Source organism: Thamnophis elegans, chromosome 6 (assembly GCF_009769535.1).
Source record: "Thamnophis elegans isolate rThaEle1 chromosome 6, rThaEle1.pri, whole genome shotgun sequence".
Classification (NCBI taxonomy): domain Eukaryota; kingdom Metazoa; phylum Chordata; class Lepidosauria; order Squamata; family Colubridae; genus Thamnophis; species Thamnophis elegans.
Genome location: NC_045546.1, coordinates 3747912 through 3761911, shown reverse-complemented (window position 1 = coordinate 3761911; position 14000 = coordinate 3747912). Strand labels below are relative to the sequence as shown.

The window sequence follows — 14000 nt, the reverse complement described above, 5'->3', positions numbered from 1 at the left end:
TGAATATTGCACATCTGAACACTTTGGAAACCCTTAACAAAAGTCACAAAGTTTTGGGTTACCCGAAGCCGGAAGAGTTGAGCATTCTCTGCTAAACCAGGTAGCCCTCCGCAGCGGAGAGTAGAATGTCTGTTGCTGAGCCCGGCGGAAGTTAAGTGAATCGCTCCATTTTTTACAATGGTTGTTAAACGAATCGCTGCCATTAAGTGAGACACACAGTTGTGAAGCATATCCAGCTTCTCTCGTGGATTTTGAATATTTTGAATATTTTGCCAAGGGGATTTTCTGTTCTTCCTGAAATCTCTTCTATCTGTCCTTTCGTTCCTCAAACTTACCAAGTCCACAACTACAGGTTGTCTTGGCTTATTCGTTTAGTGACCGTTCAAAGTTACGACAGCATTGAAAAAAGTGACTGATGACCATTTTTCCCACTTAATGACCATTGTCCCCATGGTGACGTGATCAAAATCCAAACGCTTGACAACTGACTCGTATTTATGACGGTTGGAGTGTCCCTGAGGTCACGCGATCCCCTTTTGTGACCTTCTGACAAGCAAAGTCAATGGGGAAGCCCGATTCACTTAACAACCCTGTGACAATACAGGTAGTCCTCAACTTATGACCACAACTGAGACAACACTGATAATAACATGGTTGGCTTTTTTTTTAATCGGAAGGTCACAAAAACGGATCACGTGACCCCGGGACACTGCAACCGTCATAAATATGAACCAGTTGCCAATTGTCTGAATTTTGATCACGTGACCATGGGGATGTTGCAACGGTCGTAAGAGTGAAAAAACGGTCATAAGCCCCTTTTCTCAGTGCCGTTGCAACTTTGACTAGTCCCTAAATGAACTGTCGTAAGTTGAGGACTACCTGTATCTGTACAGATCACAGTACTGTACAGATAGACCTTGACGTATGACAATTGAGCTGCAAATTTCTGTTGTTAAGTGAGACATTCATTAAGGGAGTTCTGCCCTGTATTATGACTTTTCTTGCCACTGTTGTTAAGTGAATCTGGCTTCCTGGTTGCCTTGCCTTGTCAGAAAGTTGCAAGAGGTGATCCCGTGACCCCAGGACACAGCGACGGTCATAAATACGAGTCAGCTGCATCTGGATTTTGATCCCACGATCATGGGGATTCGGCAAAGGTCGCCAGTGTGAAAAGGGGACGTTATGTCACTTTTCCCTGTGGCACGACAAAACCGCGCTCGACTAAAGCGCGCCCGATTAAACCCCGTCGCTGACGTCATCAGCAGGGCGACAACAGTGAGCGCAGAGAAAGAAGGGCGCTTTAAATAGCGCTTTAAAAGCAAGCCGATTCAAGTTAAGGTAAGGGTTAGGTTTAGGGTTAGCTTTAGGGTTAGGTTAAGGGTTAGGGTTAGGTTTAGCGTTAGGTTAAGGGTTAGGTTTAGGGTTAGGGTTAGGGTTAGGTTAAGGGTTAGGTTTAGGTTTAGGGTTAGGTTTAGGGTTAGGTTAAGGGTTAGGGTTAGGGTTAGTTTTAGGGTTAGCTTTAGGGTTAAGTTAAGGGTTAGGGTTAGCTTTAGGGTTAGGTTAAGGGTTAGGGTTAGGGTTAGCTTTAGGGTTAGGTTAAGGGTTAGGGTTAGGTTTAGGGTTAGGTTAAGGGTTAGGATTAGGTTTAGGGTTAGGTTAAGGGTTAGGTTTAGGATTAGGTTAAGGGTTAGGTTTACGGTTAGGTTTAGGATTAGGTTTAGGGGGGGTTAGGTTTAGGTTTAGGGGTTAATTTTAGGTTTAGCGTTTACCATGTGCTTTTTTCTCTGCGCTGTTGTCGCGCTGTGATGACGTCAGCTACGCGGTTTTGTCGAGCGTCCTTTAGTCGAACGCGGTTTTGTGGTGGAACCACTTTTCCCAGGGCCGTTGCGATGTGGAACGGTCGCTAAATGAACTGTCATACCCCGAAGACTACCTGCACTGACTTGTCTCTTGCGGTGATTGGACAATATTTCTGCAAACAGTGGACACCTTGGTCTCGTGGTCTTTAGCCAACAACGAGATGAACCGGTTTCATAAACGGGATAAATGATGAAATTTTCATCCTGGCACTTCTCTAGGGCTCCCTCTCGGTTAGTTGGCAGCCAGAAGCTATTGGGAGATATTCGTGGTGTGCCAGGTCTTGATGTCCCAATGCAGCTCTCTCGCCCCCTTGCTCCTGCGCCAACTGTCTAAACTCGACAAGGCCAAGGAATAATCCTGGACAAGGAAGAGATTTGGAAATGACCCCTGACTAAAAATAAAAACCACGTTAGAAATCACAACAAACCAATCCTCCCCCCAAATCTTGACAGGCCCTGGACTTTTGAGTGGCCAATGGCATGGAACCACCCACATCTTGTTGGGTGACATGCCAGGATTTGGGCATCGGTCTATAAATTGAGAACTCGATCAAGAGCTGAAGATCTTGACTTCTTGATCAAGAGCTGAAGATCTTGACTTCTTGATCAAGAACTGAAGATCTTGACTTCCCAATCAAGAGCTGAATATCCTGACATCTTGGTCAAGAGCTGAAGATCTTGACTTCCCAATCAAGACCTGAAGATCTTTACAGCCCACCCAGCTTGAAGGAGAAGGTGGACTTGGAAATCCAGCCATGGAAGACCAGTACAGAGAGCGCATTCCAATGCAGAGATACTTCTCAGCGGTCCGTCACATGGAGCAAACGGTGATGTTTCCCAGCCTTCTCCAGGGGGTCTCGCTGGAAGACCAGGAGGACCCAGCCGAAATCAACACCGAGAAGAAATGTGCCGGGGACAGAGATCTGTACGACTACTTCACACTTCTCAAATCCATCAAGTCGACAGTGGAGAGCGGGCTATCTCCCCTGAATGACAAGGTCCTCCGCTCCAGGGAAGAAGAAGGAGAAGCTAGGGAGAAGGCCGATCTTGAAGGACTCCTTCGGTACCACATTTCGGGCTTATACCATGTCCTCGGCCAACTGACCAGCCAAGCCAACGCTGTGACTTCTAGGTACAACGAAATTATGGGACAGATCAGCCAGAATGGGATCACTTTTCACTGGTAGAAGAGCATCAAGCGAAGGGTGAGTGATCTTTGTACGTTAAATGTGTACTTCGCATCTTTAGATCTTCTAAAAGTTTCTCCATTGCAACTCTGGTGTGCTGGAAACTGTATACTCTGTTAATGTTGTAATTCTTGCTAAGAAGATCAAAAATGGTTTCCTTCCTTCCTTCTTTCCAATGTTTGTTCATCCATCCATCTATCCACTTTCCTTCCTTCCTTTTCTCCAATGTCCATGAATCCATCTTCCTTCCTTCCCTTCCTCTTTTCTTCCTGCCTGCCTTTCTGCCTTTCTTCCTTTCCTTCCTTCCTTCCCTGCCTCTTTCCTTTCTGCTGCTGCTTTCCTTCCTTCCCTTCCTACCTGCCTCTTTCCTTCTTTCCTTCCCTGCCTCTTTCCTTCCTGCCTGCCACTTTCCTTCCTTCCTACCTGCCTGCCACTTTCCTTCCTTCCCTTCCTACCTGCCTCTTTCCTTCCCTCCTTCCTTGCCTCTTTTCTTCCTTCCTTCCCTGCCTTTCTTCCTTTACTTCCTGCCTGCCTACTTCCTTCCTTCCCTTCCTTTCTTTCCTGCTGCCTTTCCTTTTTTCCTTCCTTCGTTCCTTCCTTTCTGCCTGCCTGCTTTTCCTTCCTTCCTGCTTTCCTTTCTTCTTTTCCTCCCTCCCATTTCATTTCTGCAGTATTGATAAAGAATGATTTAATAAGCTTGCCTTCTTTAAAAAAAAAAAAAAAAAGGCCGAAGGCTAAATTTTCACAGGTTTTTCTTCCCAAGAAATTGGGTAGAGGCAACTATCAGAAGATCTGGACATTCAGGAACACACATTTTGCTTACGGCTTAGGCTCTGGGCCAGCCGATCTGCTCGAGATATGTTAAAAGCCCCATAATTCTCATCAGTAAGGATTCCAAATATTCAAGATGGTGGCCTCAGCCATAGAGTGGAAGCCAACATCTTGCCTTTTTTTTTTTTTTTTGAGACTCTCTATCCCTATGGATGGACCTCAACTTGGAACATCTGACAGAGTCCCAAATTAGAAGGGATAGGATACCCTTTCTGGAGACGATTTATTTATTTATTATTTTATTAACCACATTTATATGCCGCCCAATCCCAAAGGATGAGTTTGGAGAAACCTTCCCTTAACAGCCATCCTCTTCAGCTTCAACCTCAATAATACTCGGGCAAACAATAGATACAAACTCAAGGTAAACCCCTCCAAACTCGATTGCAGAAAATATGACTTCAGCAACAGAGTGGTCAACACCTGGAATGCTCTACCCAACTCTGTAGTTACTTCCTCAAACCCCCCACAGCTTCAACCTCAAACTGTCTACTGTGGACCTCACCCCATTCCTAAGAGCAGTGTTTTTCAACCTTTTTTGTGCAAAGGCACACTTTTTTCATGAAAAAAATCACGAGGCACACCACCATTAGAAAATGTTAAAAAAATTAACTCTGTGCCTATATTGACTAGATATAAAGTAATTTTCCCACGGCACACCTTACACTATGTCACAGCACACTAGTGTGCCGCGGCACAGTGGTTGAAAAACACTGCCTAAGAGGTCCGTATAGGGGGTGTGCATAAGCGCACTATCTTGTCTATCGCCCCTGTCCTACTGTCCCCAATTTTTTTTATTGAGAATTTAAAAAAAAAACAAAAACTTTTACATATATTTACTTCCCTCCCCCCACCCTCCCCCCCAAACCCCCCCCAGTCTCCCCCCCCCCCGACTTCCCAGAACCAATACAGGGTATAAATCTTTAACAAAAACATTCTAAAATAAACTTTAAAAAAAAGTTAATATCATCTTTCATTTGAGCTTTAACTCCTCCTTGCTAGGCTAGTTCTAAACAGATTATATCATTCCTTGTTTCTTCAGTCATAAACTATCTGGAATTTCTTAGTCCCGTATTTATTTTGAGTAGAGTCAATCCATCTTCTCCACTCCAGTTTAGATCTCTCGTTTGAGTGGTCCTTGAGATATGCTGATATTTTAGCCATCTCTGCTAAGTTTGTTACTTTTAACGTCCATTCTTGAATAGTAGGCAAATCTTCCTTCTTCCAATATTGTGCCACCAACAGTCTTGCTGCCGTTATTAAGTACAAAATCAAGTTAGCCTCTATAACAGTACAATCAGTAGTTATACCTAACAAGAATAACTGAGGGGTAAACTTTATCCTTTTTTAAAGAACATTTTGCATAATCCACCATATTTTCATCCAAAACGCTTTAATCTTTTTACAAGTCCACCATATATGATAGTATGTAGCCTGTCCCCATTTATTTGTACTCATTCCATGTGCTCATGTCCATGTTTATACTTATACCTGTCATCTTGTACATGTTTGATAAACTCAATAATAAATCAATAAAAATAAATAAGTCAAACCTAGACCTCAAGCCTTCTTGTTAACACCTTGTATTCACTACCTATTTTTCAGGGCAAGCTGGACTTCGGTGGTGGAGGTGGTGGTACATTTTCTGCCTGGAAAGATGACCTAGGATGCTGTATCCTTGACCAAGATTTATCCGGTTGTTGCGGAACTTTATACTTGAATCATTCCAGCACGGATGTTTGTGATCAGAAGAAACTTCCGTGCCTGGTTACTGCTAATAATTGTAAATTGTTGCTTTTTCGTGTTTTAAATTGTTTGCTGGTTAAACGAATAAAGAGTTGTATTTCCTGGTGTACATGGCTGGTTTTCAATTAGAACATGTAGTTTGGGACCTTGAGTAGCTCCTGAGTCTGAAATCTTTCTTTACCTTTGATTGTGGAGACGATATGAGCATCCAGGCCTGTAATTCTTTACATACGATTAATTTGATTTTTTTTCCAGTATATTTTATCTTTTTCTCCAAGAATGGCTTCAGTGATGAATGCCCCTTTGTTTATTCTTACCCCCCATGACAACCTTATGGGATAAATTGGGTGGGGGGAGAGAGAGAATGGTTGACTCCCAAATATCCTATAAAGTTTTTATAATTAAAAGTGAACAAATTGAGGCTAATTCCATCCTTTAACCAGCGTACCCCTTTGGCTCTCTTAGGTTTCCAGAAAAGCCTACCAATAGCAATAGCAATAGCAGTTAGACTTATATACCACTTCATAGGGCTTTCAACAGCAATAGCAATAGCAGTTAGACTTATATACCGCTTCATAGGGCTTTCAGCTCTCTCTAAGCGGTTTACAGAGTCAGTATATTGCTCCCAACAACAATCCGGGTCCTCATTTTACCCACCTCGGAAGGATGGAAGGCTGAGTCAACCCTGAGCCGGTAAGATTTGAACCGCCGAGCTGCAGAACTAGCAGTCAGCTGAAGTGGCTGCAGTACTGCACCCTAACCACTGCGCCACCTCGGCTCTATACCAGGAAAGAGCAGTTTTGCCGCGGGGATTTGGGAATATCTGGGTGCTATCATTTAATGCCTCTCATAAGGTGTTCTCTTTAAGACTAAGATATATAATTTTTGATAGACACACATACTGTAGGTAGAGATAGGCATTCCCCCCACCCCCGCCTCTCTCTCTCTCTCTCTCTCTCTGTCAGGGTTCCAAATAGCATCCAAAAGTAAATCAGAGTCCAAGGCAAAGTATTGCTCAAAGTTCCAATTTATTAAGAGAGCCATGTTGGCACATCTGGGAAAACCCGAATCTGAAAGCTTCCCGGTTTTCCCCACCCAGTTGATAGTTTAAGATCTTGCCCCCACACCCACAAGCCCATCCCAGGGTCCAATCTCCCACTGCCATGCTGGCGGTTCCACCCATCCAGTTCCGGTCAGGTGCAGAGGTGCGAAGATAAAGGATGACCTTGGCTTTCTAGAAAGAATGTTGTTATGGCTACATAGCATCTATCTCCGTACAATCCCCCCTCCCATTTTCCCACAAGAGAAAATGCATAGTAGAATAATAGAAAGTGTGACAGGCCAAAGATCCAAAATAAAAGATGGCTGCAGGCTTGACACACGCACACACACTCTCTCTCTCCTCTCTCTTCCACATCCTCCCTCCAGCTCCTAAAAACTGGGAGACTGTGAGTTCTAGTCCCACATCAGGCACATAGCCAATCAGATGATGTTGGGCCAATCACCAGGAGACTGTTCTAGTCCCGCCTTAGGCAAGAAAGGCAACTGGTTGACGTTGGGCCAATCACCAGGTGCCTGTGAATTCTAGTCTGCCTTAGGCAAGAAAGGCAATTGGTTGACGTTGGGCCAATCACCAGGAGCCTGTGAATTCTAGTCTGCCTTAGGCAAGAAAGGCAACTGGTTGACGTTGGGCCAATCACCAGGTGCCTGTGAATTCTAGTCTGCCTTAGGCAAGAAAGGCAACTGGTTGACGTTGGGCCAATCACCAGGAGCCTGTGAATTCTAGTCTGCCTTAGGCAAGAAAGGCAACTGGTTGACGTTGGGCCAATCACCAGGTGCCTGTGAATTCTAGTCTGCCTTAGGCAAGAAAGGCAACTGGTTGACGTTGGGCCAATCACCAGGTGCCTGTGAATTCTAGTCTGCCTTAGGCAAGAAAGGCAACTGGTTGACGTTGGGCCAATCACCAGGTGCCTGTGAATTCTAGTCTGCCTTAGGCAAGAAAGGCAACTGGTTGACGTTGGGCCAATCACCAGGTGCCTGTGAATTCTAGTCTGCCTTAGGCAAGAAAGGCAACTGGTTGACGTTGGGCCAATCACCAGGTGCCTGTGAATTCTAGTCTGCCTTAGGCAAGAAAGGCAACTGGTTGACGTTGGGCCAATCACCAGGTGCCTGTGAATTCTAGTCTGCCTTAGGCAAGAAAGGCAACTGGTTGACGTTGGGCCAATCACCAGGTGCCTGTGAATTCTAGTCTGCCTTAGGCAAGAAAGGCAACTGGTTGACGTTGGGCCAATCACCAGGAGCCTGTGAATTCTAGTCTGCCTTAGGCAAGAAAGCCAACCACATGATGTTGGGCCAATCACTAGGAGACTGTGAGTTCTAGTCCCATCTTAGGCACGAAGCCAACTGGGTGACTTTGGGCCAGTTCATTTTGGGGAGCTTTTAAAGTTCCAACAGACCCACACTTACGACCCTGGTTCAAAGTTCCCAGAGTAGCCTTCCCCCCCGCTCCCCACACACACACAATCACAACGTTCCGTTTGTCATGTGTGACTTTGACACCGATGCCCACAAGACACCACCTGTATGTGTTCAACCCCAGCTGAGGACTTTGTTTTCGGACTAAGACTGTCTCTCTTTTAGAAAAACGAAAACCTACGTTCTCTCAGGATCAATAAAAGGAAATATAGGAACACATATACAAATGGGCGGGGCTTCCGTTGCAGAGTTATGACCATGCCCCCGCTTGCTGCCCCCGCTGATCCTTGCTGTCATACACAGGCGGTCCTCAACATACGACCACAATTGGGGACCTGGAAATTTCTGTCGCTAAGGAAGGCGGTTAGGTGAGACGCACCCGATTTTACGAGCTTTTGTGCCGTGGGCGTGAAGCAAATCACCGCAACTGTTCGGTGAAAAGGGCAGACATTCAGCCAATCCAGCACTCCCCATTGACCCGGGGGTTCCACCACAAAACTGCGCCCGACTAAACCGCGTCGCTGACGTTATCAACAGGGTGACAACAGCGTGGAGACAGAAGCACGCTGTAAACTCTAAACCTAAAATTAACCCCTAAACCTAAACCTAACCCCACTAAATCTAATCCTAACCCTAAACCTAACCCTTAACCTAACCCTTAACCTAACCCTTAACCTAACCCTAAACCTAACCCTTAACCTAACCCTTAACCTAACCCTAACCCTTAACCTAACCCTACACCTAACCCTAAAGCTAACCCTAAAGCTAACCCTTAACCTAACCCTAAACCTAACCCTAACCCTTAACCTAACCCTAACCCTTAACTTAACCTAAAGCTAACCCTAAACCTAACCCTTACCTTAAGTTGAATCGGCTTGCTTTCAAAGCGCTATTTAAAGCGCCCTTCTTTCTCCGTGCTGGCTGTTGTCGCCCTGTTGATGACGTCAGCGATGCGGTTTAATCGGGCGCGGCTTAGTCAAGCGCGGTTTTGACGGGTCACGTGACCCGGGAGCAAAGCAAATGCCGATGACATAACACACACACACACACACACACACACACACACAAACACACATGGACCCTGCAATCATCCTAAAACATTCGGGTGGCAGGATCCAAATTTTGATCAAGGATCGGTTGTAAGTCATTCCCCCACCCCCGTGTCGTGACTTCGAATGGTCGCTAAAGTAATGTTTGCAATTTGAGGATTACCTGCATGCTCTTTGTTGAGTTCTCCCAAAAAATGGACAAGTTTATTTTTTATTTTTTATAATTTTTTAACAAACATGTAAAATACACACACACACAAAACCTAGACGTACACCACATTTACACAATACAATACGAACAGGAGCTTCCTGTTCTTTCAAATAGCAATTATCAATCGATACCGCTCACCTTATATTATTTCCCCTTCTATTGTATTTCATTTGGATTTCACCGTTCTTAACCCTCTTATTTTACTCATAACTATTATTATTTGTTATATTCCTTCATTGATTCTTGTTTCTTTCCTCCATCCACTTATAGCATTTATCCCATATCTGGTAAAATTCTGATTCTTCTTTTCCCTGGATTTCTTTAGTTAGTTTGTCCATTTCAGCACAATCCATAACCTTTCTTATTACTTCGTCTTCGCTTGGAATTAATTTGTTTTTCCATTTCTGGGCAAAGGCAATCCTTGCCGCCGTAATTATATGTAGTATTAAATACTGGATTTCTTTTTTGTATTTCGCAGACATTATTCCTAATTTTAAAAAAAACTTCAGGTTTCCATTCGATTTTAACCCCCGTTATTGCCTCCAGCCAATTTTTGATCCTTCTCCAAAAAAAATTTAGTTTATTTTTTTTAAAAGCAGCTCAAAGCTCTGCTACGTTCTCTAAAGGGTGGGAAATTGTAGCGTTTTCACAGTGTTAAAGCCTGCGGCTCCCTCCTTTCCCACATGCCCCATTTTAACTAGGAATTAAAAGTCTCTCGGGTTAGGTTTTGCAGCTCGGTTCACTTCCCCAAAAGGATTAGATTAGATTCACAGACTCGGAAGGGACCTTGGAGGTCATCTAGTCCAACCCCCCAATCCAAGCAGGAGACCCTACACCATCCCCGAGAAACGGCAGTTCAATCTTCTCTTGATGTTCGCATATTTTTATTTCCATTTTCATAACATACAATCACATGTATACTATACATAGCCAGTATCATATAGTATTAAATAATGATTACATCAGTTCCTCTTGTCCTCAACGCCCCAAAAAGATTAACACCCCTTATTAGCTCTTCTACTCTCCATACACCTTTTTCTTCTACCTCTCTCTTACTTCCTATCTTCCCTCCATCTTCCTTTCCTACTTCCCCTTCCTTTCTCCTTCTCCTCTCTACATTCCACTCCTCCTTATCCTCATCCTCCCCCCTTACCCTCTTTCCTATCCCTCTCTTCCCACCTTTCTTCTCCCTTCTGCTTCCCACTCTTCCTCATTGTATTTCCGCTTCCATACTACTCTACCTCCCCTTCCTTTCTCCTTCTACTCTCTCCCCTTACCACTCCTCCTTATACACCTCATCTTCCCCCTCACCCTCTCTCCTATCCCTCTCTTCCTATCTTTCTTCTCTCCTCTGCTTCCGACTCTTCTACATCCTGTCTTCCCTCCATCATTTTCTACTCTACTTCCCCTTACTTTCTCCTTCTCCTCTCTCCCCTTACCACTCCTCCTTATACACCTCATCTTCCCCCTCACCCTCTCTCCTATCCCTCTCTTCCTATCTTTCTTCTCTCCTCTACTTCCGACTCTTCTACATCCTGTCTTCCCTCCATCATTTTCTACTCTACTTCCCCTTACTTTCTCCTTCTCCTCTCTCCCCTTACCACTCCTCCTTATACACCTCATCTTCCCTCTTCACTGCAGTTCAATCTTCTCTTGAAAGCCTCCATGGATGAAGCTCCCCGACTTCAAAAGGCAACTTCTCTTCCAAGGATTGATTGTCCTATCAGAAAAGGACGCCGACCTGTGTCGCAACGGCCACGCCACCAAAATGTGGCTACTTCATGGCAAGTTTCCCTTCTTGCGCTGTTCCTGTCCCTGCCAAATCCAGACGAAGCCATCTGGGCAAGGTTTGAGGGCAGAAATCCAGGCTCTGATTTAGCCGGATGACGAAAATCGGATGAGGCAGCAAAGCTGGAACTGAAGTGAAATAATGGAATTGCAAAAGAGGATTTGGTCCAGAGTCTAAACCAGCTTTGCAAGACCAAGGGAGGAACAAAGGCAGCAAAAGGGGGGAGAAGAGAGAGAGAGTAAATTCTTCCCCTCGTTTTAATGCTACTGCATCTGACTGCAAAATCCTCAATCGCCGCTAGAGGGCACCAAAGAGACAGAAGCAATTCTCACCTGATCCTGCCCTCTAGAGGTCATCGGGAGCTTTGCAGTCCTATGCTTCGTAGCTCCGGACATAATTCAATGGAGCCCAAAATTTCTGTGGCTAAGTGAGACATCTCTTAAGTGAGTTTTCCCACCATTTTACGACTTTTCTCGCCAGGGTCGTTAAGTGAATCACTGCAGGCATTAAGTTAGGACCACGGTTGTGTCTTCCCCATTGAAGATGACAAAAGGGTAATTACATGACCCCGGAACATGGCAACCGTCGTAAATATGAACCGATTGCCAAGAGTCTGAATTTTGATCACATGACCACGTGGATGTTGCAGCAGTCATAAGTGTGAAAAACGATCGTAAATCACTTTTTTCAGCGTCACTTTAGCTTCAGTCACTAAATGAACTGTTGAATGAATGAAGTCAAGGACTTCCAATATCTCAAGGGTTGCCACAAAGAAGGATCAAGCTATTCTCCAAGGCACCTCAGGGTAGAACAATGGATGGAAACTAATCAAGGAGAGAAGCTACTTAGAATGGAGGAGAAATTTCCTGACAGTTAGAACAATTAATCAGTGGAACAGAAATTGCCTCTAGAAGTTGTGAATGCCCCAACACTGGAAGCCTTTAAGAAGATGTTGGATAGCCATGTGTCTGGAACGGTATAGGGTTTCCTGCCTAGGCAGGGGGTTGGACTAGAAGACCTCCAAGGTCCCTTCCAACTCTACTACTGCATTGTATTGTATTATTGTACTACCTGTATTGAGTGTGGATGAGCACGATTGAATAAATCTTTCTGCATCTCTCTTTAACTTTCAATATTAAGAGTTTAAGAGTTTAAGAGTTTATTAACATTTATAGGCCGCCCTTTTCCCTGAGGGGACTCAGGGCGGCTTACATAAGATCAGGGGAGGGAATACAAACAGTGACGTAGACAAACATAGAGTAAAATAATGAGCAACATTCATTCATCATTCGGGAGGGGCGATTATCTTTGTCCCCAGGCCTGACGGGCTAGCCAGGTCTTAAGGGCTATGCGGAAGGCCTGGACGGTGGTGAGGGTACGAATCTCCACGGGGAGCTCGTTCCAAAGGGTCGGAGCTACTACCGAAAAGGCTCTCCTCCTTGTAGTTGCCAGCCGGCACTGGCTGGCAGATGGAATTCGGAGGAGGCCCAATCTATGAGATCTAATTGGTCGCAGGGAGGTAATTGGCAGAAGGCGGTCTCTCAAGTACGCAGATCCACTACCATGCAGGGCTTTATGAGTGACTAATAGCACCTTGAAGCGCACCCGGAGATCGACAGGTAGCCAGCGCAGCTCGCGGAGGATAGGTGTTATGTGGGTGAACCGAGGTGCACCCACGATCACTCGCGCGGCCGCGTTCTGGACTAGCTGAAGACGCCGGATGCTCTTCAAGGGCAGCCCCATGTAGAGCACATTGCAGTATTCCAGCCTAGAGGTCACAAGGGCCCGAGTGACTGTTGTGAGGGCCTCCCGATTCAGGTAGGGTCGCAACTGGCGCACCAGGCGAACCTGGGCAAATGCCCCCCTGGTCACAGCCGTCAGGTGGTAATCAAAGGATAGCTGTGGGTCCAGGAGGACTCCCAAGTTGCGAACCCTCTCTGAGGGGTGTAAAATTTGACCCCCCAGCCTGAGTGATGGAATACTGGTCGAATTGTTGGGAGGGAAGCACAACAGCCACTCAGTCTTTTCCGGGTTGAGTACAAGCTTGTTAGCCCTCATCCAGTCCATAACGGCCTCAAGGCCTCGGTTCATCACGTCCGCCGCTTCATTGAGTTGGCACGGGGCGGACAGATACAACTGGGTATCGTCCGCATATTGATGGTATCTTATCCCGTGCCTGCGAATGATCTCTCCCAGCGGTTTCATGTAGATGTTGAATAGTAGGGGGGATAAGACTGAACCCTGAGGCACCCCATATGTTAGGTGCCTAGGGGTCGATCTCTGCCCCCCCACTAACACCGACTGCGACCTGTCCGAGAGGTAGGAGGAGAACCACCGCAACACGGTGCCTCCCACTCCCACCTCCCGCAGTCGTCGCAGAAGGATACCATGGTCGATGGTATCGAAAGCCGCTGAGAGGTCAAGGAGAACCAGGATGGAGGGATGTCCTCCATCTCTGGCTCTCCAAAGATCATCGGTCAATGCGACCAAAGCGGTTTCTGTGCTGTAACCGGGCCTGAAGCCTGACTGGAAGGGGTCGAGATAGTTTGCTTCCTCCAAGGACCGCTGGAGCTGGAAGGCCACCACCTTCTCGACAACCTTCCCAAGAAAGGGAAGGTTGGAGACTGGACGATAGTTATTAAGAATAGCTGGATCCAAGGATGGTTTCTTCAGGAGGGATCTCACCACCGCCGCTTTTAGCACGGCGGGGAAGTTCCCCTCCCGAAGAGAGGCGGTAACAACCGCCTGGATCCAGCCTCGTGTCACCTCACTGCTGTTAGTAACCAGCCATGAGGGACACGGGTCCAGTACACAGGTGGAGGCACTTACAGCCCTCATGGCCTTGTCCACATC

General features: G+C 45.9%; 1 protein-coding gene across 1 annotated transcript; it reads left to right on the top strand.

Annotated features, from left to right (window-relative positions):
* The first annotated feature begins 2452 nt into the window (after positions 1–2452).
* On the top strand, positions 2453–3138 carry THRSP (thyroid hormone responsive). Its single transcript, XM_032220345.1, has one exon. It carries the CDS (start codon positions 2615–2617, stop codon positions 3044–3046), a length of 432 nt encoding a protein of 143 aa, XP_032076236.1. The 5' UTR covers positions 2453–2614; the 3' UTR covers positions 3047–3138.
* Positions 3139–14000: the final 10862 nt, after the last annotated feature.